This window comes from Notamacropus eugenii, chromosome 3 (assembly GCF_028372415.1).
Source record: "Notamacropus eugenii isolate mMacEug1 chromosome 3, mMacEug1.pri_v2, whole genome shotgun sequence".
Lineage (NCBI taxonomy): Eukaryota > Metazoa > Chordata > Mammalia > Diprotodontia > Macropodidae > Notamacropus > Notamacropus eugenii.
The window spans coordinates 243,211,811-243,236,842 of record NC_092874.1 but is presented as its reverse complement, the minus strand read 5'-3'; the positions used below and the strand labels follow the sequence as shown (position 1 = coordinate 243,236,842).

General features: G+C 38.3%; 1 protein-coding gene across 2 annotated transcripts in view; it reads right to left on the bottom strand.

Moving 5' to 3' along the window:
- Positions 1 to 3,134: 3,134 nt before the first annotated feature.
- Positions 3,135 to 25,032, bottom strand: part of IRAK3 (interleukin 1 receptor associated kinase 3) — a 99,126-nt gene continuing 77,228 nt past the window's right edge. For both annotated transcript variants that reach the window (XM_072655285.1, XM_072655284.1), the window contains exons 9-12: positions 7,216 to 7,414; positions 6,840 to 6,902; positions 6,585 to 6,749; positions 3,135 to 5,068 (exon numbers count right to left, since the gene is read on the bottom strand). In XM_072655285.1, the coding sequence (XP_072511386.1) occupies positions 4,592 to 5,068; positions 6,585 to 6,749; positions 6,840 to 6,902; positions 7,216 to 7,414 (904 nt within the window). In that variant the 3' untranslated portion in view covers positions 3,135 to 4,591. The remainder of the gene's footprint in view (positions 5,069 to 6,584; positions 6,750 to 6,839; positions 6,903 to 7,215; positions 7,415 to 25,032) is intronic.

Here is a 25,032-nt window from a genome sequence, read left to right as displayed (position 1 = left end):
TGATGCTAGTAATTCTATATTCTCCAGGGGTCAAACAGGGGCTGCTTATTCCATTTCACACTTCTATAAATGACTTGGATAAAGGCACAGAAAGCATATGTATCAGATTTGCAAATGATATAATGTTGGGAGAGAGAGAACATACACTAGATGGTAAAGTGAAGAAGAGTCAAAAGATTTTGACAGGATACTAGAGGATTGTGCTGAATCCATCTATTAAGACGGAATTTAACAGAGATTAATGTAAAGTCATGCTTAGTTTAAAATATATACTGTCAGGGGAAGGTAGTGGAGTTAGGAGGATCTGAGTTCAAATTTGACCTCCTACAATCACTTCCATATAACTTGGATTTTTTCCCTCCTTCCCCCTCTCTCCCCCCTGCCTATTCCTTCCCTCCCTCCCTGAGATGGCATACAATTTTATATAGGTTCTACACATACATTCCTATTAAATACATTTTCATCTTAGTCATATTGCATAGAAGAATTAAAATGAATGGGAGAAATCATAAAACAAACCAAAACATAATACAAAAGAAAATGATCTGCTACATTCTTCGATTGAATTCCATAGTTCTTTCTCTAGATATGGAAGGCATTTTGCCTTAAAAGACTATTGGAAATTTTTTAAGTTCTTGCATTGCAATGCAAGTCTAAGTCTATCAGAAAAAAAAAATCTGCAAACACTGTGGTTGTTGCTTTTGAAAATCTGTTACAAAGGATGGCTCTCAGCAAAGTGAAGATGGGAGGAATATAGTTGGAAATATGGAATATATAGAAGGTGAATTTAAAAAAGATACCAATATTTTTCTCCTGGTTTCTCCCATTTATTTAAATTCTTCTCTGCAACATGACTAATGTGAAAATGTGTTTAATAAAAATGTATATGTAGAACCCATATAAGATTGCATGACATCTCAGGGAAGGAGGGGGAGAATGTGTAAAACTTATGGAAGTAATTGTTGAAAACTGAAAACAAACTAAATAAATAAATAAGTAAAAGTTAAAAAAAAAAGATACCAATAATAAAAAAAAAGTTTTATGTGGGATTTCGGTCTAGATTTTTAAAAAATGATCAGAACAGATATTCTAGTGATCTAGGTTCTTTTAAAATGCCTTGCCATACTAATTTCCTTTATTTATATAGTTTCAAAGCTAAAAGGCAGGATTGTAGAGCGAAAAGAGGGCCCATTTTGGAGTCTGGAAAATTAAGGTTTAAACTTTTCTTCTAACATAACTAGTTATAGGGTAACAGGCAAATTATGTAACTTCCAGTGTCCCAGGCAATTTTCTAAAACAGAATTACATTGATGGAGGAAGGTGTGGTTGAAGGATTAAGGCTCTTTCCTGGAATCTGTTGCAAGGAATATGGTTTTCTTGGGGACAAAACAGGCTTTGGTGAAAACAAGGCAGTATAAGTAACTTTTGCATGCTGCTTGCACATAAGACTTTTTGGCTAGGATTGAGTAGCCATTAAAATGGAAGGTAAACAAGTGTGACATGCTCCTGTGACATGCAGATCTTAATCTGCACAGGATTTAAAGAGTTAATATGCTCCAGAATTCAAAATAGACTTTGGAATGTTGGTGTTTTGAAGGATGTAAAACTCCTCCCCATGTGTTACTGTGGTTTCCCTTTGAGGGGCAGAGTGAGTTTTCTGATTTCCTGGAAGGACAGTGATGTAGAAGGATGTCCCAGGCAACTAATGACTCTGGATCTTAACCTCATGTTCTTCTGCTGGGCTCTTCCCCATGAGGTACAACCAGCCTCAGGCATCACTCTGAGGATCCTACATCTTCTCCAGCACCTGCTGGGGGAAGAGTTAAACCACCTCCTCTCCTAAAATGACAACAACTCTGGTTTTTGCCTTGGGCAAAAATATTCTTAGTTATAGCCCTGAGGACAGGTATAAAAATAGAGGATTTTCTGTGATTTCTGATCTGTAGTAATTTTATATAAGTCATCTTTTCAACTAGATTTTTAAAGCTGATATAAAATAATGGGCTGAACCTAGATCTTCTTAACTTACAAGAAGTGAATTCTTTTTTTTATAAATTTCTATGGAAAGAAATTATTGAACACAGATACCTCGGAAATGTACTCTAGTATTTTAATCTCAGTAATCTTTGGAAAGATGGCAAACACCCTTATTTTGTTTAATCCATTAGATTATGAGTTCCTTGAGGGCAAGGACTATCTTTTGCTTCTCTGTATTTCTAGTGCTTAGCACAGTTGCCCAGTCCATAGGAGGCACTTAATAAATGTTTATTGATTTAAAAATAATTTAATATGGTCAATATTAATTATGTATGGTCATGAAATATGGAATTTGGAACTGGAACATACTTACCTAGTCTAGTGAGTCTCAACCTGTTGGCCTAGAAATCATAGGGAGAGCTACAAAAGTATTGTAAATGGTGCTAGAATCCTGCAGTATAAGGTTAATGGTGGGTGGGGAAAAGAGTTAAAGATCTTCCCTGCCCATATTTAAATCACTATTATCTTTATTTAGTTTCAATAAAATAGGAATTGTGATTTAGTATAATAATTGTAGCACTTGGGCCTTCTGCCCTACTGAGAGTCACACAGGGTCAAGGCACATTGAGGTATGGATTAGTATCCACTCAAACATACATCATGTAGTGATCAGTCATTTACACAAGAGGGAAATAAATTTGAATTCTTCTGTTCAGAATATGTACTGAGGAAATTCTACTGAACAAAAAACAGGTCTTCAGAACTTCATAAAATCAGAGTGGATTAAAAAATTGTCTTATAAATGGACTTGCTTCTAAGAGGAAACGTTATTGACTTGATCCAAATGCAGAAAAATATGAAGGGACACATCCAGTCCAGCTAAAATTTATGCTCTTTTTAACAGATATTAGTTCGAAGCAACATGAACTAGTGGACAGAGAACTACACTTGAAATCAGGAAGACCTAGGTATAAATTCTACTTAAAATACTTACAAACCCTACAGAAGTCATGCATGACCTCTCTGTGCTTCAGTTTCTCATCTGTAAAATGAAAGGATTGTATTCAATGACTTCAAAAGTCCCTCCCAACTCTAATCTACCATCTTATGATAGTTAACAATTTAAGTATGAAATTATCTGCACTTGGGATACAACATTTTATTTTTTAAATATTTTATTTTTTTCCCAATTACATGTAAAGATAATTAACATTCATTTTTTAAAATTTTGAGCTTTAAATTCTCTCTCTACTTCTCTCTCCCTGTTCACCTCTCCCTAAGAAGGCAAGCAATTTTATATAGGTTACACATGTGTAATCATACAAAACATATTTCCATATTATTCATGTTGTAAAAGAAGACACATTAAAAAAACACACACAAAAAAATAAAGAGAGTGAAAATTAGCATTCTTTGATCTGCATTCCGACTCCATCAATTCTTTCTCTGGATGCAGATAGCATTTTTCATCATGAGTCCTTTGGCATTGTTTTGGATCACTGTATTGCTGAGAAGAGCTAAGTCATTCACAGTTGTTCACCCCACAATGCTGCTGTTATCATGTACAGTGTTCTCCTGGTTCTGCTCCCCTCACTCAGCATCAGTTCATGTAAGTCTTTCCAGATTTTTCTGAAATCCTCCTGCTCATCATTTCTTATAGCACAATTAGTATTCTATTGCATTCATATACCACAACTTGTTCAGCCATTCCCCAATTGATGGGCATCCCCTCAATTTCCAATGCTTTGCCACCACAGAAAGAGCTACTAAAAATATTTTTGTACAAATAGGTCCTTTCCCCTTTTAAAAAATTTCTTTGGGATACAAACTTAGTATTGCTGGAACAAAGGGTAGGCACAGTTTTACAGCCCTTTGGGCATAGTACAACAACATTTTAACAAACACATAAAACAAAATAATGAAACAGAGAGGAAGGCAGAAGACAATTGAGGCTCTGAGATAACCTGGCCTTGAAAGTTTCAAGAGGAAGGGAGAAGAACCAGTTTCCATCCATTGAATGGTTTGCTTAAGCTAGAATTCCTCAATCTGAATGGGGTTGTTGTTCAGTCACTTTCCAGTCATGTCCAATTCTTTGTCACCCCATTTGGGGTTTTCTTGGCAAAGATGCTGGTGTGTTTTGCTATTTCCATCTCCAGTTCATTTCACAGGTGAGGAGACTGAGGCAAACAGAATTAAGTGACTTGCCCAAGGTCACATTGCTAGTTAGTGTCTGAGGCCAGATTAGAACTTAGGAAAATGAGTCTTTCTGACTCCAGGATAGGCACTCTGTCCACTGTGCCACCTAGCTGCCCTTCTGAATGATTATATATGGCTCTAAACATATCTCTCTTCTCTTTTAGTCTGGTAGAAGTTGAGGCAATTGTCAATGCAAATCAGGTTTTTTAATAAAGTAAGAAAACAAAACAAGACCCCCAAAACATAAACCATACTGAAAAAAGTATGACCTTGAAAAATCCAGAGAGTGGATTCATCAGATTCAACTCTTCTCTTGGTCTTAGCTCTGTAGACATTACTGCTTCCTTACAAAACAATGGTTTATTGTCATCACTATGCAGGACTTGTCTCATTTTTTCAATCTGATGATGAAATATTTTTAAAAGTCATCTCTTTTCAAATTTTCATCTTTATCCCTATGGATTTCTGAGAAGGAACTAGGTTCCACTACCCTGCTCAAAACAGGACTTCTAGACTCTGAGGAAAGATCCATACTCATAAAACAAACTCTTGAGTCCTCGGGTGGAAGTGTATGGTTTGATGAGAAGTTGTCCTCCCAGGGAGTCATAGGGACTTTGGAAACATGGGCCTTTTCTTTACCCACGGCCTTTCTGTCAAGGCCCAGAAAGGTGACTTCAGACTGGCTACACTCTAAAGGAGTTTTCTGAGCAAATCTATCTTTATCCAATTTTTCTTTAGGAGGTGAGCAACAATCCTGACTTTCATCATTTTCCATGGGAATGCTGGGTAAGTGATCAAGGAAAAGGGGCGAAGGAGACCTGAAGGACTTCAGTGACTTGGGAGGATCTTCAGCAAAATGTAAGATAGGGTAAGTACTTTCAAGGGCAATCAGAACCTAATTTAAAAAAAAAAAACAAAAGTTTAAGAACTGATATTCCTTTTTAAAGTAAAAGTAATTTTATTAAATTTCACAAAACGTGTTTACTCAAAGAATTTTCGAGCTAGAACTTATCCAAACCCCTAATTTCACAAATAAAGAAACTGAGGCAGGGAAATGCCTCTCCCAAGTTCAAAAAGTGGAAAATTCCATCTTTTCTGATTCCTGATCCATCCTCTATACCATATAGTCTCCTCTGCCAATTTTTTTTAAGGTGCCAGATCTCTGGATATCTCTGTGTGCTTCATTGCTAGAAAACACTCTCTGCTCACCTCCACCTCTTAGAATTAATTCCAGACGTCTTTTAAGATTAGCTCAAATGCCACAATCTGTATAAAATTTTTCCTCTCTTTCAACTACCTTGTAATAATTTTGTATATGCTGATATATGTACATGTTTTCTCCCTCAGTAGAACATGTTTCTCAAGAGTAGGGATTATACAATTTTTGCTTCAGTAACCCCAGTGCCTAGTACAGTGCCAGAGTCATAAGTGGTTGTTGCTGTTTAGTCCCTTCCGTCACATCCAACTCTTCATTTAGGGTTTTCCTGGCAAAGAGACTGATGTGGTTTGACATTTCCTTCTCCAGCTCATTTTACAAATGAGGAAACTGAGACAGACAGGGAGTGATTTGCCGAGGGTCACATTGCTAGTAAGTGTCTGAGATCAGATCTGAACTGAGGAAGAGGAGTCTTCCTGACCCCGGGCCCAGGACTCTATCCACCACGCCACCTAGCTTCCCTGACTTATGTGAGATACTTAATAAATGCCTATTAACTGATTGATTTGTGCAATGCAACAAATCATTATAGCCTTGTGGCCTTTTATCCAAACTTGTCTTCATTTTCATCTATGAAATGAAGTAAATGGAATTAGATTATCTCTAAGATTTTTCCCAGTTCTACTAATGCCCAAATACCACATTAATTTACTATATTAATTTCAGCATCTCATTTGTTATTTAACAAATGGCTGCTACTATAATAAAATTAATCATTTTTTTTACCAGAAAGGGATTAATTTACCTTCATTAAGTGAGCGCTTTCTGGACAGAGAATATTTAACTGACTTCTCTAATAAAAACTTCAATTTGGATACATATTTCCTCCATCTGAGTTTTTTTCCAGGGAGAAGTAATATAGTACAGTACAGTAGATAAGACTACCATCTTAAAGGCCCTCTAAGATTACCTTCCATCTACTCTGCATCTATCTGATATGGACAATATTGTTTACATGCTATCTCCTCTATTACAATACCAGCTCCTTGAGGATAAAAACCAGGTTTTTGCCTTTCTTTGCATCCCCAGAGCTTAGCACCATACCTGGCAAATACTTAATAAATGCTTGTTGACTGGCTTTCTCATCAATAAAATTATTCTAATAACATGTGCCCTATCTAATGCAACAGGACTGCCCTGGGGATAACACAGTTCTATATTCTGTCTTGAATCAAAGCATCCCAAGAATACTCACTTCATCCATCGTTGGCCTTAACTTTGCCCGGGAAGCTGCACATTGGTTTGCTAAAGTAAATAATTTCCAGGAGAAATTCTGAGGACATGGATTTATTTTTTTATCTAGTAAGGAGAGACATGACTCAAGGCCTCTCTTCTCCATCAGTTCTACAAGGAGGTCTCTCTGAGGAGAAAAAGGGACACAAAGATCTTTTGTACGATTTCATTAGGAATATGACCAACAGACAGATACACGGGTAGATGTAATTCTTACCAGTCGAACATATTTTGGACCTTCCAGCACCACTTTATAACCTGTTAGAACTTCCATTATAACCTAGAGGAGGACAAATTTAAATCAGTCTAGGTTCTAATGCTCCTTGAATTATAATCTTTGACAATGAATCCATTCTTACTAAAGCAGTTCATGCTCTATAACTCAGGGGTATTATTACACTAAAGACTGTGCACAGCAAAAGCAATTAGCTTAAAGTGAAAGTCCTTTCTGTTTTTCCCAAGCGGTTAGAAAATTGTTCATATCTCTCTCCCTTTCCTGGAAGGTAGGAAAATGAAATATAAATATCAAAATATATTTTTTAAATGAATTCATAAACCCCAAATTAAGAACCCCTGTGAAGGTGGACACTCACAATTCCAAAGCTGTAGACATCAGTTTTGGTGGACAGTCTTCTTTGTCTTATATATTCTTCTGGCATGTACCATAGGTATTTATTCCTGCTGCTTTCCATATTTATAGTGGAGCTCTGTTTTTCTAGGAGAGGTTGGAGGTGGGCTGTGACAAAATTTTTTAGTTTGGGTTGAAACTGGTTGTCCAAAAGTATGTTTGAACTGAAATTGTAATGAAGGCACAAATTAATCTAAAAAATTCAGAAAAGTATATTTAGTGACATGTAAAACAGTATTTCACCAAATGTAAGCAAAGCCATGTTAATTACAAAAGGCTCCTTTCCCAATAGGCAAGTGCTCAGAGAATATGAACAAATAATTTTGAAAAAATTTGCAAACTATAAATGATCATATGACTACATGTTCCACATCACTAACAGTAAGAGAAATGCAAATTACAACAACTCTGAGGTTTCATCTTTCTCTGTGCAAAAGTGGAAAAGATGAACAAGGATGGGAAGAGTTCATGGCTTGACTACGATAATAATAATTTACGCAGCACTTTAAGGTTTATAAAGTGTTTTTCATATGTTATCTCATTTGATCTTCACAACCACCCTGGAAGAAAGGTACCATGCCCAACAGAAATAGAGAGAAGTTAAGCCTAGGTTCACACGCCTAGTCTGAGGCAGAATTTGAACTCAGTTCTGCCTGATTCTAAATCTAGCACTCTATAGACAAGAGATACCATCCAGCTGTCAATAATCTTTGAATCAATTATTTCACTAATAAGCATATATTCTCAGGAAGTCAAAGGTGAAAAGAAAAGGAACTCTTTGTGGTAGCAAAAACCTGGAAACAAAAGTGGGCACCCATCCATGGAGGAAGGGTTGAAGAAATTAAGGTATAGGAATGTAATGAAATATTAGGATGTAGTAGGAAGTGATGAATATGAGTATGAATTTCTTCATCTGGGAACTCCTTATGCCAATGAAATTATGGGTTCAGAACCTATCCCTAAAAATATGTTTTGGTTCTCACACATAAGGACATGAAAACTGGAAGGAATAAATACTCTCTCATCTGAGACTGGTCATGTCCCAAATGTTCCATTGTGGTTAGGGACTCCCAGGAAATACTTAGTGTTTTTTGAAATGGTCAGTTCATGATTACAACAAAGTCTGCTGGTGAAGGGATCTGACAATTTGTCAACAGAAAGAAAGGGAAAAGTTAAAATTTATTCCAAGCAGTTTTCCATGTCTTCTCTCCTTGACAGATCATTCCTTCATTTCTGTTTAGTCCATTACTTGAATCAATTTGTGGATCTTCCACATGTGCCCGGAATTTAATTATAGGACTTGACCTAACCAATGAATGCAGTAGGCGTCTATTACTTGGTGTGCATTGAGCAGTCCATGGGCAGAAAAATGATGGGACCAATTATTGTACATAATTGGAATGATATTGTACATTAAAAAATTATATTCACACCTATGAGAAATTCAGAGAAATAGGGGAAGACTTGTATGAATTGATGGAGGACAATGTAAGCAGAATAAGGAGCACCATATTCACAATGAATATAATGAAGACAAATGAAAAGAACACTAAAAGGAATGCCAAGCTCTGGGTAATTATAATGAGCCTAGACCAGGGATGGAGAACCTGCTGCCCCAAGGTCACATGTGGACTTCTAGGTCCTTGGGTGTGGCCTTTTGACTGAGTCCAAGTTTTACAGAACAAATCCTTTTATTAAGGGCATTTGTTTTGTCAAGTTTGGATTCAAAGGGTTGCACTTGAGGACCACAAGTGGCCTCAAGGCCCCAGGTTCCCCACCCCTATCTTAGACAATAAGGACACATGACTCTCTCCTCTCAGCAATAAGATGGGGAATGAAACAGAGTGTTGCATAAACTACCATGCATGGCTGTTCTTTTGGTTATTTTTGCTGAATTTGTTTTTCTGGAAGGGCGGTCTGCTACATGCAGAAATGATTAGTAATGTAAAACAAAAGGCATCCATAAAAATTCATTTTAAAATAAGTTTATAGGAGGCTTCCCAGAAATTTGAGCATGATACTCCTATAAATACTCATCAAGTTTTCCTGTGGTGACTGTTTCCCGAATAGAGCAGACATAAAATTTTATGTTGTGAAACTCAGAGCAAACAGATCCTGTGAAATACTACTTTTAGAAATGTAGACTGAGATTCCAAAATTTTTCCAGGGCATTGTATTTCTACTTAGAGAGATGATGTTTGGTGAAAAAAGATAAGCTGGCCCTAAGCAGACTGTACCGAACAACATAAATTCTGGGTCTTGTGATTTACACAGTAATAAATAAGGGCTTTGGCATCTTAAGGAAGAAAAATGTTTCATTACAGCAATATGGGAATTATAGAAGCCTTTTTGACCATCAATTCCACATCAATTTGTTCCCTTGCTTAAAGTTTAAGCAGTGTTCAAAGTCATGGTGACCACAGCTTTCCTTGGGCAGAGGTAGACCAGACATGCAGTTAACTAAAAAAAAGTTTATTCTATGGAAAAAATGCCCTGGAAAAATATAGACAGCTTAGAATAAGAAAATGAATAACAATACAGTATAAAAAGATAGCTTGCTGGCTTTTCTAGGTCCAAAGGAGACAGGTACTGTATGTTGGATTCTCCACTGGTCCTTGATCCATCTACTACACTTTTATCATGACTGTGGGAGGTTGGACTCCCTGGTGGTCAGTGGCAATTCATCAGTACCTCCTCCCTCTGATTAGAGAAGGGGGACGTGGAGAGCTCCTTCCAGAACCTCCATTTAAGGAAGGCAGCTACCTCTTCATTTCTCATCATCCATCGTGACCCTATATCTGATACCTTCCCTCTCTAAATATCTTAGATGACACCACTGATGATTTCTTATTGCCTCTGGCCCACACTTGCTTGTGAACTACTCTTGATAACTGACCCATTTGCTTATCCAAGCTTTTGACCGCTCACTCCCTGAAGCATTCCTCTTGAGGACTGCTATACCCAGACCATGCTGGCCTGTTGTCATTGCTAGTTTCATCATGGAAGTGTCTCAGTTTTAGGCATGGACTAGGACTGTCATATTTTAGGAGTATGAAAGAGTAGTGCAGATCTGAGGAGAATCAAACTAATACATACAACCAACAAAGATGGTTCTAGATCTCTGATGGGACTTTTATTCTACTAACCATTCTCAGTGTGAAGCTATATAACAACAGAAAGTATATCAATGCACTTCTTACGCAACCTGAATATAATGGAACATGCCCAAGTGAATCAACAGTAGGGAGTATCAAATCTGAAAGGACATTCATGGACCCATGGTCAGTCCAAACTCTATTCAATTATAAGATTTTAGAGGAAAAGACAAGCTAGCCCATGATACTCTTTCATATTAGGATGCCAAACTTAAACCATCCTAGGGTATGGAGCACAAGGAATTGGAACCAATAAATAGATGCCATCCTTTTGGGTGGCCAGAGTTGGTTCATGGCGTCCCTGGATCCTAACTCCTAAAAGCTCTTTATGGAGCTCAGCAAAAGCTTTCAGTATCTAATAAAGTTCAACATGTTTCTTCTTTTAAGGTCTTTCACAAGCACCTGGTGGCACAGTGGTTAGGGTACTGGGCCTGGAGTCAGAAAGATCTGAGTTCAAACCCAACCTCAGCACTTATGAGATATGTGGCCTCTGTTTACCTCAGTTTCCTCAATTGTAAACTCAGAATAATAACAGCACCTCCTTTGAAGGGTTACTGTGTGGATCCAATGAAATAATATTTAGAAAATGCACTTAGCACAGTGCTCGGCACATAGTAGGGGCTTAATAAATGATTGATTGATTGTCTTCTCTCTGTATTACCTTATGACCTGGAGGTGTGACATTGATCTCATCCATCAAGACTAATAGGGACTTCGGTTCTTTATTTTGTACCAGAATTATTTGTGTATTTATCTCATTTGCCCCCTATAAGGTAAGCTTCTTGATAGAAGAGGTAGGTGGGTGGTACTGGACTTAAGCCAAGAAGACATGAGTTCAAGTCTGCTCCAGATACTTAAGAGCTACAAGTGACCTTGGGCAAGTCCCTTAATTTCTCTCTGCCTCAGTTTCCTCATCTCTAAAACGAGGATAATAATGCTACCTATCTCCCAAGTTTGTTGTGAGCATAGAATGAAATAACATATGAAGCCCTTTGCAAACCTTAAGTTACTATATAAATGTTAGCTATTTATTCATTTTTGTATTCATTCATTCATTCATTCATTGACATTACAAGCAGCTGTAACAGACAAGGTATGTTACACATAGCAGTCACTCATATTTATTGAATAAATATCTTCATAAAAAGATGTTAGCATTTTCCCACATGCCGTCCTATCTCTAATACTGACTGGCCCAAGATTTAACAATGCATTCCCCAAATCAGAAGTAGACCTGAGGTTAAGGGGTACAAATGGGGAGTACCCAAGAAGGCTGGCAACAGCTATCTATGATTACTGCAGAGGGTTTAAGCTTTGCTTAATGGTCCAGATGCATCTCACTGGGACTGACCCTATATCAAACCCCCAGCAAATCATTAAGGACCATCTGGCAGATACTGGTTTGTTAGTTTCTTATCAACCATTACCAATATCTCAATCTTTCAAAAAGCTAAAAAAAATCCCCCAAAACCAAAAACACAACCCAAAAACAAATTCCATGTATCTCTCAAACTACTTATCAGTTTGTAACCCACTTCAAAACAACTTGTTTCTCCTTTTCCTTGTAGTATATTCCTTTCCATAACATTCTCTCATTTACCTGAGTATAGCAAAAAGGGTGATATTAACTGAGCTTTCATTACCTTGGTAAGAATTGTAGAATGCTTAGTTCTTTACCTACTAACCCAGTCTCCCTACTCTGGGAACACTATCACATGTATTCTTTTACAGATGTATCCCTGCCTGAGATGTGCCAATAGAACCTTTCAGGGGATGTCAACAGGAAGAACTAAACTTTCTTCACTTAAATTGATCCTTTTATATTAATAACATTATCAGGAATGATAAAAATGGCAATAAATATAATGAATTAAAAACCAGTACTTTTAGCCTTGGTTAAAATTCAATAAATAAGATCTCAGTCCAACAGCATATTTATTTTTATGAGAATCTCTTAATTATTCAAGTGTTTTGCTTTTTGTTTGCTTTATCAAAGAAACCATGAAATATCGCTGACATTTCTGAACTGTTGATTTTTCTTCCTCTTCCTAACTGAGAATATCTCTGCCCACTTACCCCAAAGTTTAATCTCTGGTCCTCTGCTCTTTATTTTTCTACCCTCTCTCTGAGGTTTCATTTCTTCTCATGACTATCTCCTAGATCTAAGCTGATGACAGCAAAATTTATTTCTTGAGTTCTGTTCCCTCATTCATGTTCCAACTCCTATCCTGTCGTTCCAACTCCTCATTGGACATTCCATTTGATTATCTTCTAAGTCAACACATCCAAAGCAGAACTCACAACATTTTTCCATTCTCAATTTTCCATCTCTGCCAATGGTAACAGTTTCCCTCATGGAAATTGTTCTCATTTCAATGGGCACTCCCAATCTGGAAAGTCTGGGAAACAATCATTTGGGACTAATTTTTTTCTGTCTTTCCTCTCTGTATTATATACATTCAGGAGCCAACTCTACCGATTCCTCCTTCAAAAAAAACAACAAACTTGCTGTCATCACCCTAATCTCACATTTGAATTACTACTACCAAAGCATCCTAACCAAATACTCTGACTCAAGTCTCTTCCCAACTCCTCCAAGTCATCCTGTATAGCACAGCTAGGATCTTCTAACTTAGAGCTACTTTTACCATTATTTCTCTGTTTCAATAGCTCCTGTATTTTATATCAAGTCTAAACTTCTAAATGATACAACTAAATCCTGGTTTTCAAGATCCCATACATCTTGATCCCACCCTGCTATTCAACCTTATACCTACTGTTCTCTGATATACTCTAATACGCTCAACTCTAATGAATCTAGACCATCTTTTCACAATTCCCAAAATACTCACGTTATTTCCCTTAACTGGAACACTTCTCCTTTTCAAGCATCCAAGTCCCCTGTTAATCAAGACCTGGCTCAACACAGACTTTTTCCATAAAACCTTTCTTCCCTACTTCAATTCCATTGAGATCTCCTCAACTAAAATCCTACAGTATATGTCTGTACTATACACTTAATTAGGTGGTTAGCACCTAATCACACCACTGTTTTATAATTACCTATTACTATTTGATGTGTGTCAGCTTTGTCTCTGTAACTAAACTGTTAGTTCCTCATGAGTAAAACCCACTATACACACACATATATACATATGTATATATAAATATACATACATACACACATATGTGTACACACACACACACACACATATATATATTATGTGTATATATATATATATATATATATATATATATATATATATATATATATATATATATGTGTGTGTGTGTAGGTGAGGCAGTCGAAGTTAAATGACTTGCCCAAGGTCACACAGCTAGTAAGTGTCAAGTGTATGAGATCAGATTTGAACTTGGGCCCTTCTGACTCCAGGGCTGCTGCTCTATCCACTGTGCCAGCTATCCACTGCCCCTATACTTTATATATTTTTAAAAGCCTACCAAAGCATCTGATGAAGTGCTGAGCCCATAAAAAGTTTGTAAAGATGATTTTTTTTTCAATTTAAGAACACTGATTGATGCAATGACTAGCAATAATGCCAGAACACCGATGAAGCATGCTCCTCTCCCTCTTAATGAGACGTAGACTTTTAGAAATGGCCAATGTAGGAATTTATTTTGCTTGACTATGCATAAATTGTTGCAAAAGCTTTTTCTTTCTCTCCTTGCCCCAAATGCAGTGAGAAATGTGGAATGGAGAGAAAAATATGTTTATTCACTGAAAAAAAAAGAATTCTCCATTGAGTTACAGGATACACAAGTTTAGAGTAAGAGAGGATCATAGAGATCACCCTTTTCCTTTCATAGATAAGGAAAATGTCCCAAGCTCCCTTTTCATCCAGTGTTCTTTGTAGTATAGTTGCTTGAGTAATGAAATTTTTTCTTCTTCATAGCCACACTGGAAGACCAACAAACTATTACAAAGTTGAAACTAGTCTAATCTTTCTCCCATTTTCTTTTAATCAGCCAAAATGAAACTTTTCTTTAGGTGGAGCACTCTCCCACCAGAGCTCTAGGTTGGGGAGTGGGGGTAGGTATTTGTGTCATGAGCAAAAGGCAAAAAAAAAAAAAAATAGGGAAATTAGGAAGTACGGGCAGATCTGGTCTTATCTATACACAGGATAGTAAACAGCCTATGTGATAGGATTCTAAGGCTGCTAGAAGGATCCTGCCACCAAAACACCATCCTCACATATACCAGAAATTCTACCATTAGCAATTCATTCCTTTAGTGTCCATAAGCATCAACATCCTACCAGACTCTTTTAAAATGCAAATTTTAAAAGGAATTATCTGGGAAATGAAAACACAGTAAGTTTCTAATATCTTAATATGAACCAAAATGTCAAAGAATAAGATTTTCTCCCTGTTTTAGGTAGGGCCTAAATGAAAGCTCAGGATCTGGAGTCAATCAGTCAATGAAAATGTATTAAGCTCCTACTATGTGCAAATGGGGAAAATGTATTAAACTTACTGTGTGCCAGGCACTGATTGTGGCTACAAAGAAAGGAAAAAAAACAGTTCTTGACCAGAAAGGAGCTCACAGTCTAATGGGAGAGATAACATGCAAAGATTTTACAAACAAGCTATATACAAACAAATCAGAAATGTATTGAAAAGATCAAACCAATCAGATAGATAACAGCCACAAGCAATAACAATATTTAATAACCTTTTACTAAATGGATAAACTTGGCAAGAGCCCACATCACCATTGCACAGCTCTCTAGGAAGCAAAGCCTGATTATTCTTCATGTCTCCTGTACAAAGGGTCAATAACACCAACAATCCCACAGACACAAAAAAGGCGATCTGATCAGACTAGTGACAACCTCTTTATGCTAGTTTATATAGGATTTCCCGATACTTGGGAAATAATTAATTGATTAGTGACTGGGATTTCCCAATAATTGGGCCTGATCGCATTTAGACTCTTCTCTCTAGGTCTCCATGTCTAACAGCTACAAAGACAGTTTTTAAAAATCACTGTCAGCTGCTTAGGGCCAAGGCGTGGGAAGAATAAATCATACTTAAAATTGTCACTTCTACTAAATTGTGTCTAATTCTGATTTTTGGAATTTATCATGTGATTCCAAGATATCTATTTATTGCATTGTATCTATTTATCAGTCATTGATAACTCAAGACTTATTCACATAACCATGTGTGGTGGTGCTATGTCAAGAATGCTTGCTCAACCACTTCTGTTGGGCCTCCCTCACTATTACTGACTCAACACAAAGATTGGAGTTGTATTAAAGGATCTAATTCTCCCTCTATTTTTCTTTTATAGCATGGAATCTCCTGATAAAAGGCCGCAGTCTGGCAAAACACCTCCGTGCTAGATCTTCCTATACTTTCTCTAGCGTTGCTCTCCTATCTCAATTGCTTTCTTCCACATGCATTTCCAGTGAGTAAGTCCAGACTAGTAAACATCTGTGATAAATACTGTTTATAAAGATAAAGTAAATGTTCACCAAAAGACAGGAAAACAGATTTTTCCTACACCCACAGAGAATGGTTTTAGGATTGCAAAAGAGGAGAAAAGGCAAGGCAGTATTACCACCTCTGGGTATGTAGTGATAGGCACAGAGTTCAGCACCACACCATCCGTTCCAATCTTTTTTTTGTTCAATCAGCCATAACAGTTTCACTTGAGTCCTGGCCCTTCTCTTTATGGTAGCTATGCTTCTGTTCTCCCATTTCCATGGGACTCCTCATGGCCTTCCCAGTCCCAGCCCTCTGCATTTTCTCCTTTTCTCATTAGGAGTAGATTCCTCTTTGAATCTGACAGTATGCCTTAGGGTGAAACCTGAATGTGGACTTTCCTCTGACTACACTTAATGTGTGGTATGACAAATGAATGTGCGGTTGTTGAATATAATTTTAGAGCTGACAGGGATCTTAGAATTCACCTAGTCCTCCCTTCTTCTTTCCCCTGATTTTAAAGATGAGAAACCTGAGAGCTAGACAGTTTAAATTACTTTCTCAGGTTGACTAATTAGCTAGTAATATATTCAGAACTAGAACCAACTGAATGATGCCAAGTTCTAATTTTTCCATTTGTATTTGAGTTTCCTAAATATGACAATTAGTTAACCTAAAATTGTAAAATCCCTGGTCTAAGTGGTTCCAAATTTAATTTTCTCGTAATAGAAAAAAGGTTTGAGCTAACTTTCATTATTTGACCTGGTTATTGGTAAAGTAAGTTTAAAATAATATTAAGACCCATTTTGTAGGAAATTTTTAGCAGAAAAGAAAATTTCTACAAGAGACCTGAGCCAGAGAAGAACTGCTCTGAGACCATACCCAAATGACAGGACTACATCAGATGGTATCTGGAGAATCAGACAGCTGTATGAGATGAGACTTCTGAGTCTTACATGGACAATTTTATTTTGCTGTTTACTTTTTCCCCTTGCGTCTTTTATCTATAAGGTCTAATTGTCAAAGGGAATTTCCCCTTCTGATTTTGTCAAAGGCTGTCCAATCTCTGCCTTTTTCCCTCTCATAAGTCCCATAGTTAGAAACCTTTAATGGAGTGTTTGTCATATCATTAGTGATTCATTGAGGAGGCTATATTTCTTAATAGAATCAAATGGAGGAATGAGAGAAATGATTAATAACCAATAATTTAGGGAGATTCAGAGTTCTCTCCTTCTTCTAAAGTCCTGACTTTAAAAGTTCAGTTTCTTGAAGGACGTTGTATAGAGATGGTTTCTCAGCCCAAGGGTGATATGATGTCACTCAGCTCATCTTCTATTATGTTGTCCAGTCAGAGTTGATTGCTACCCCTCAGGGACACCTACTCTTTGAAGGGTATATAAGATGTAAGCTCACCCCCATGATATCTTTGGTCTAAGACAAATGGCCTTTTATTAATAACATGCTGGCCTTATTATTAAATGATTAAGTTAGCCCAAAACTATGTCTCTTGAAACTTTTTAATAGTCACACAATGTTTCCTGAATCCCAAACCAGTCCTCTCCCACTATCCTGGGTTGACTCTTGCCCCTGGTGCTCCACCTGTGTAGACCCATAAGATGTCTTCATTCCAATTTTGGAACTTTTATGGTAAAAATAACCTTAACTTTATTAAACAATAAACTTTTTTCAAAAGTATTTAAATTACAAAGTAGCCAATTTAAAAAGTCATCATGTATCAAAGTAGAGTATATGTACTGCAAATGATAAAATCTGAGGATTTCATTCACCAACCTAGGCTACCCACTGGCTTTCCTTTTCTCTAAAGTGGCTACATGTATTTCAATATGATGGGAAAAGTTTGCGACTGAATGATTTGATAAAGATTTCCATAACACAGATTAATCTATGGATTCAATTGAATCATTTATTTTTAAAATGTAAATAACGCTGCTAGTAATGCTGGAAGAAACCTCAGAAGCCCTCTAGATCAATTCCTTCATTTTGTAGGAAACTGAGGCACAAACTGGTTAAGTGACTTGCCCAATACCTCATTGGTAGCACACAGCAGAGGTAGAATTTTAATTCAGGTCCTCTGACTCCAGAGCCAGGGTTATTTCCACTGTTTCCTTCACTCAACAAAAATAATACTGCTCAATGAAAGCCCTGACATGCTAAAAAAGAAGACCTAGGCTCACTTCATGGCATATGATTACAATTTTTGTTTTTTTCAGAAAGGATTACTGTGGCTGTATCTGTCCCCAAAGGGTAACTAGGTGGCCCCATTAATGGATAGAGTGCTAGATCTGGAGACAGGAAGACTCCTCCTCCTGATTTCAAATCTGGCCTAACTCTTACTAGCTATGTGACCCTGGGCAAGTCACTTAAACTCTGTTAGCCTCAGTTTCCTCATCTGTGAAATGAAGTGGAGAAAGAAATGTAAAACCACGAGAGTATCTGCCAAGAAAACCTCAAAATGGGATCACAGAGAGTCAGACATGATTGAAACAACTGAACAAGAATCTGTCCCCAAAATAGTTCTTTCCTACACAATCACTATCCTTGACAGGAAAGATAATAGAGGCAATTTAAATTTTGCCCAAGGTGTTAGGCTGCAGATGGAGATGCCTAAGAGAGAGGGAGATCCAGGCTTCCACAACAATGAGGGAATCATTTAAAACAGATTCAGAAGGCTAATCTAGGTTACCCAACTCCAGCTCAGCCGAGACTGCTGATGATTTAAAGTCATTACCATCTAACGGATGTTTAGTGGTCCGAACAAAATAAGATGGTCTCATTCCAGTACCCAGTGAACAGGTGTTCACATCACCAAAGCCACTGTCACAGCTGACACTAATTAGCACGCTCGCTGGCAAGCTCAGTGGAAAGGCCAAGAGTGGAATGAGCTTTGGAAGGGGAACTGTCTCTTACCCTTTAGAGGGGAGTCACCCTCCGGAACAGGGGTGCTTCACTCTGACAGAGAAATGTCAGCCTACACTTTGGGGGCTGCTGAATGAAATGATGATTCTGTTCCAAATAAACTTAGATTCATGCCTAAGGAGCCTTCTGATTATAGGTAGCTGACTTTTTTGTTTTTGAGTCTTGATTCCTGGGAAAATGAAATGGGGGCAGCCAGGTATACATGGCTGTAAATACACATGCCTGTATTCTAGGCTACTAGGGAGGCTGAGGCTAGTGGATGTCTTGAGCTTGGAGATTCTGAGCTGCCACGAGGCTGAAGGCTGACTGGGTATCTATACTAAGTCCAGCACCAATAATGATGAGACCTCAGGAGCAAGGGTGGAGGGAAGCACCAATAGGTTGCCTAAGGAGGGATGGACTGATTCAGCTCAGAAATGGAGTAGCTCAAAGTCTGTGTCAATGAGCTGTGGGGTAAGGCTGGGGAGTGATCCTTATGTTTCTAGCATAGGTGAGATAGAGAGATAGGGGAAAGGGGAAAGGGAAGGGGGACAAGGGAAGAGGAAGAGGGGGAGGAGGAGAAGAAAAAAGAGGAAGGAGAAAGGGAGAGGAAAGAGGAAGAGAAAGGAGGAGGGGGAAGGAAGGAAAGAAGGGAGAAGGGGGAGGAGAGAGGAGGAAGAAAGAAAGGAGAGGGGAGGAGGGGAAGGGAGGAAAGAAAGGACAGGAGGAAAGGAAAGGAGAAGGGGGAGGGGGAAGGAGAAAAGAAAGAAAGGGAAGAGAGGGAGGAAAGAGGGGGAAGGAGATGGAAGAAGGAAGAAGGGAAGAATCAGAGAATAATTAATAGCAATTCTTTATTTCCACAAAAATTCAAATGCTGTGTTTCAATAGCCACATTTCTAACCCAAGGTGCACCTCTTTGATGAAGCATTCCTTGAAGTGCCCTCACAAGCTCAGCTCTCACATTAAAATGAATATTTAAGATGATGTATTTAGAGGTGGAAATGATCATAGGATCATAGTTTAAAGTAGAGATTCTCAAATCAGAGTCTTCAAACTTCTTTTTAATATTTTGATAATTGAATTTCAACATAACTGTTCTTCTTTATAATTCTATGGATTTTATTTTACACATTTAAAATCATTATTCTGAGAGCGTTTATATCCACAGGCTTCATCAGACATGTCAAACATCACCATAACACAAAATAAGTAAAAAAAAACCCACCAAAAAACAACCCAGTTTAAAGAGAATGTCACATCTAGGGGACACGAATGTCATATTCTCTGTGATAACATGAAGGCCAGAAGACTGTGTGAACTCACTAAATAACAGCATTATCCCATCTTAGCCTGATTGGATGTTTTCTGTATGGTTGATATAAAAATGCCAATGGAGACCTCATAAGGTAAGATACAAAGGTGGGTGAGGGGAGAGGGGGAGAGAGAGAGAGAGAGAGAGAGAGAGAGAGAGAGAGAGAGAGAGAGAGAGAGAGAGAGAGGAGAGAGAGAGGATGAAAATAGGATATTTGCAGATCATACTATGGCTTTTCAGTAGAAATAGCAGTAAGAGACTTTCTCCTCTCCAGTCCCTCGGAGCAACCAGACTCTCACCAAGTGCTCTGTTCTTGACCCAAAATGCCTCAGTGCTGAGCCACAGACTCAGTCTAGTTGTTGCCTTTAATATTCTTTCTTTTCTCTAGCTTGGAGAGCCTTGTTCAGAAGCCACAAAAGTGATCTGCATTATTAAGTGAGAAGATGTGAGAGGGAAAGATGAAGTTATCTAATACAGATACTTGTGAGGGTGAAACTGTAACAGATCTGTCCATGAGTGAAAATCCCTGTTTTTTCCCTCACTCTGTTGTAAGTGTCTGAGGCTGGATTTGAACTCAGGTTCACTGAGCCACCTAGCTACTTTTTTAAAGTAATAGTCCAAGCTGTTTTTAAAGTAATCAAATGCCTACTGCTACAGTAGAATCATTAGGCTCCTTGAGCCTCCCTTCTAAGCCTATGGAGATGCACTGCCCAGATTAGCCATCCAGTGCAGTGCTGCCATCACATTGGGAAACACAGCCTTGGGCAGGCCTTGATCATCCATGCCCTAAGCAACTAAAGGCCTTGTTTGGCCTTACAGGGGCAGCTAGGTGGCACAGTGAATAGGGCACCAGGCCTGGAGTCAGGAAGACCTGAGTTCAAACTCAGCCTCTACCTTTGTGTACTTACTTACTAGCTTTGTGACCTGTTTGCCTCAGTTCCTTATCTGCAGATGAGCTCCAGAATGGCCAAGCCCTCTGGTATCTTTATCAAGAAAACCCTGAATGGGGTCACAAGAGTCAGACACAACTGACATGGCTGAACAATACCACCCCCCAATTGGGGGAAAGCTGAACAAACCGTGGCAACATCAATAGAAGAGGATATTTCAGGAGGAGGGGGACTGGTCAGGACCTTCCTGATCAATTACTAGTTCATGAAATCACATAAGGGGCAGGTCAACAGAGACAAGGTACTGATATGTTTGATGGAGCCCAGAAAGGGTCATCACTCCATTTACAAAATGGGATGAGAGAACACCAACTATGGGCTGAGCAAAGAAAGGCCATGCCCCTGGAGGCTTGAAAGGAGCAGAATGTGCCCTCCTGAGGTAAATGGCTGAGACACAAGACCTTTGTGCGGTATGATCCCCCAGCAACAAAACAGAACAAGCTCTGGAAGGAGGGCTGAGATCTGAGAGAGGACTGCGCTCTGCCTTTTCCCTTGGGGTACTTGCTTGCAAGAACCCAAAGCCTATGGTAGGAGGGGTGCAAGAGAGGATCATCTTCTCCCACTGTCCTCTGGTAGAGACACAAGGGAAAAGGCAAAAAGCACTCCCCTTTCTGGAATACCAAGGGGAGCTGGTGAATGGCAATTTTAGGAGTGTAGACTCGAGTCCTTTCACTGTAGGAGTAGTAGTCATATAGACCCCAACCCAACCTTCGACTTGTCAGTGCCAAGTTGAGGAAGGAGCCCAAGGGGAGTTCCATAATCATGTCATGAGGAATAACAAATACGAAAAATGTAGGGAAATATGACAAGATGAAGAATTTCAGAGAGAAGAAGGCAGAGGCAACAGATACAATATAAAGATACACAATTTAAATGAGAAACAGTAAAAGTCAATAAAACTCAGATCAAATGCAGCTGGCGATAATGGCACTAACTTATCGAAGGCAAAGCATCTTCCTTTCTGTTAACAATAGATAAACTACAAAAGTAGGAAGTGATTTACACTATTAAGTCACAATCTTACTCAGATAGATTTGTTCAACTGTATTGTGCAAAGTATTTTGGGGGGGAAGGAAATTATATGGTTTTTTTTGAGAAGCACCTATTGTAGAAATTTGTTTTTACTGAAGAAGCATATTTGTTACAAGGGTTTTCTTTTTCTCCTAATTGTAGGTGGATGTAAAGGGGATGGGGGAAATAGAGGTAGAGTAATGAAAAGGAAAAAGAGGGTCATGGAAGCATCTCTTTTTGAAATGCACAGATGGAAAGCCATAAGTAATCACAAATGCATAGGCAAGGGGCATCTAGGTGGGACAGCTGATAAAGCACAGTCCCCAAATCAGAAAGACCTGGAGTTTCAATCCAGTCTCATACACTTAGTAGCTGTGTGACCCTGCCTGGACAAGTCACTTACCCCTGATTGCCTCAAAAAAAAAAAGATAAATGCATAGGACAGCTTTAAAAGTTGAGACAGCTAGTACTGGGCCTGGACTCGGGAAGATGAGTTCAAATTGTGCGTCAGATACTTACTAGGCTTGTGACTCTGGGCAAGTCAGTTTAGCTCTGTCTGCTTTCCAAGGCTGTTGTGAGGATCAAATGAGATAATATTTGTAAAGTTCACAATGCCTGGCATCTAGTAGGTCTTTAATAAATGTTTCTTCTCTCCCTTCCCTCTTTTGAAAGTTACATGTTGAATTTATTATAATTTAAAAAGAAAGTTGTAAATAACATGGATCTGCAGTTTAATGTAATTTTCTATTTTACTACGTACATGAAAATTTCTATTTTATTTGGTGTTTGTTAAGTTCAGAATAAAAAATATTAAAATAAAAAAAAGAAAATTTAAGGCCTACCACTGCCACCATGTGACCCGATACCAAGTGAATGCCTTCTAGGACAATGTAGGATTCTGGTGTCTTTTTTTTTTTTTAAGTCACTAGCAAGAGCAAATAAAAGCTTCAGTCCTTATGTCAAAAATACATCAAAAGACTTTCACAAGTCCTTGGGGAGATTACTTGAAAGAAGCAGCAGCCCTTTCCTGCAGTCTTCCCAACCATTCATCAAAGGCACAGTTACCAACTATGGGACTGATAAAAGATCCACCATTAGGATAGCATTCATTCACTGGGTACAGACTTACTATAGCAAATCAACCATCTACCTGAATGCTCGTTGCAAGAGAAGAAAGGAGGAAGACTTTCTGTCTCCCCTTTTGATATCTCACTAAATGAGTTGCCAGGAATGCTGTGAGGTTTGTATAGCTTAATAGGAAAATTCTCAGCATGTTCAGTGAGATCAGCAAGAGACTGCAGACACAGGGGCTATGAATTTTAATTCCAGCTTTACTTCTGTCTTGCTGTGATGCCCTGGGGTTAATCGCTTAACCTTTCCTTAATCCTCAGCAAAAAAAAGGAGAAATGAATACTAATTTATTTCGTGGGACTGCTATCAGGTCCAACTAACAAAGTACTTTTAAAATGATGTCAGATTGTTAAAATTGTATAATCATGACTTTGGAAAGTGAATGTGATATCCAGACCCATCAGATATAATAGGTCCGAAGTCTTGTGGAAGAATGCTGATTTCTGGATTTTCTGTAAAGACCAGCCTTGCTAAAAAGCACCAGGCTGGATTTTCTAGGGACAGAAAATGTTTAACTGGGAGAAGAGTTTTAGGGAGATAAGAGATGTACCTGTCCTACCCTCACCACAGACTTTAGTCATTATTGATGAGGTTTTACTGTGGTAACAAGGTGTGAAGCAACTATAAAATTTCTGCTACATCTGGGCAATCTCTTTATGAAGTGTGAACCCTTTTCTCTGATGGAATTAAAGGAGGCAACCTCCTGAGACAAATAAAAGTTGGACATGGCTTTGGAGGGTCTTAAATAGCCAAACTTTGGAGAGGGTTAGAGCGTTAGCACAGCTGTGGAGGAGACCCTTATATCAGGAGGTAGCAAAGGGAGATAGGGGTGTTTCTCTCCTCTCTCCTTCCTCCCATTGGCTATGTGGATTGAAATAAGGCTACTCAACCAGTAGGAGATACCTCATCCAACAGTTTGAAAATGTATGATTTGTTGAGTGGACAGACAAAGCATAGCGAAGTTACACCTAGCAAGGAAGCAGACACACCTTACTGACATATGCCAATGCAGAAACTAAGTTATTTGAGGGAGGTAGCAGCTTTAAGGGACTTGATATCTGGCAGCAAAATTAGGAAGAAGAAAAAAGAGGTGGCTATGGGCTCAAAAGAAAATCCCTGGCAACCAGGAGTCAATCTGTGGAAAGGAGCAAACAACATCCAAAGATTTCTGCATGAGGACTCTATGGAGAAAGGACTTCCAGGAAGGATAGTACCAAAGATGGCAAGCTGTCTTTGCCACATGTGTATCCTAAATGTGTGTCTCGCGACCACCAGGCACCTAAGTTTGAGCTCACTCTTCCCACAGATACTGTGTGGATTTGTGGGAGTGTGTGTCCTAGGTTTATAGGAAGAAAAATTTATAGCTATTACCACTCTTTTTACTACTATTAACTACGTCATTTTAGTAAACATCTTTGCTAAGGGCAAATTGTATCACCTAGATGACTGTTAATGAGGAGAACTATAGTGGTAGCAGTACAGCCTCATAAGATTACCCTAAGAACTTGAGGTAGTGGCTGTCCTCTGGGGACCAAACCTTGGAGTGTGGGTGAGTTTGGGGGTAGCCCAGGGAGGGTCATTCACATAAGAGAAGAAAGGTTCTCATAATAATACTAAAAGAAAGCAATAAAAATTCTCCTTCATGAGATTTAGTACCTCTGAAGACCCCCCAAAATGCACTATATAAACATTAACTATACATATGTGTATACACACATATATACATGTGTATATGTAGATACACACATATATACATACACATATGTATGCATGTATGTGTGTACATACATACATACATACATACATACATATATATATATATATATATATACATATATATATATAGGCAGCTAGTTGGC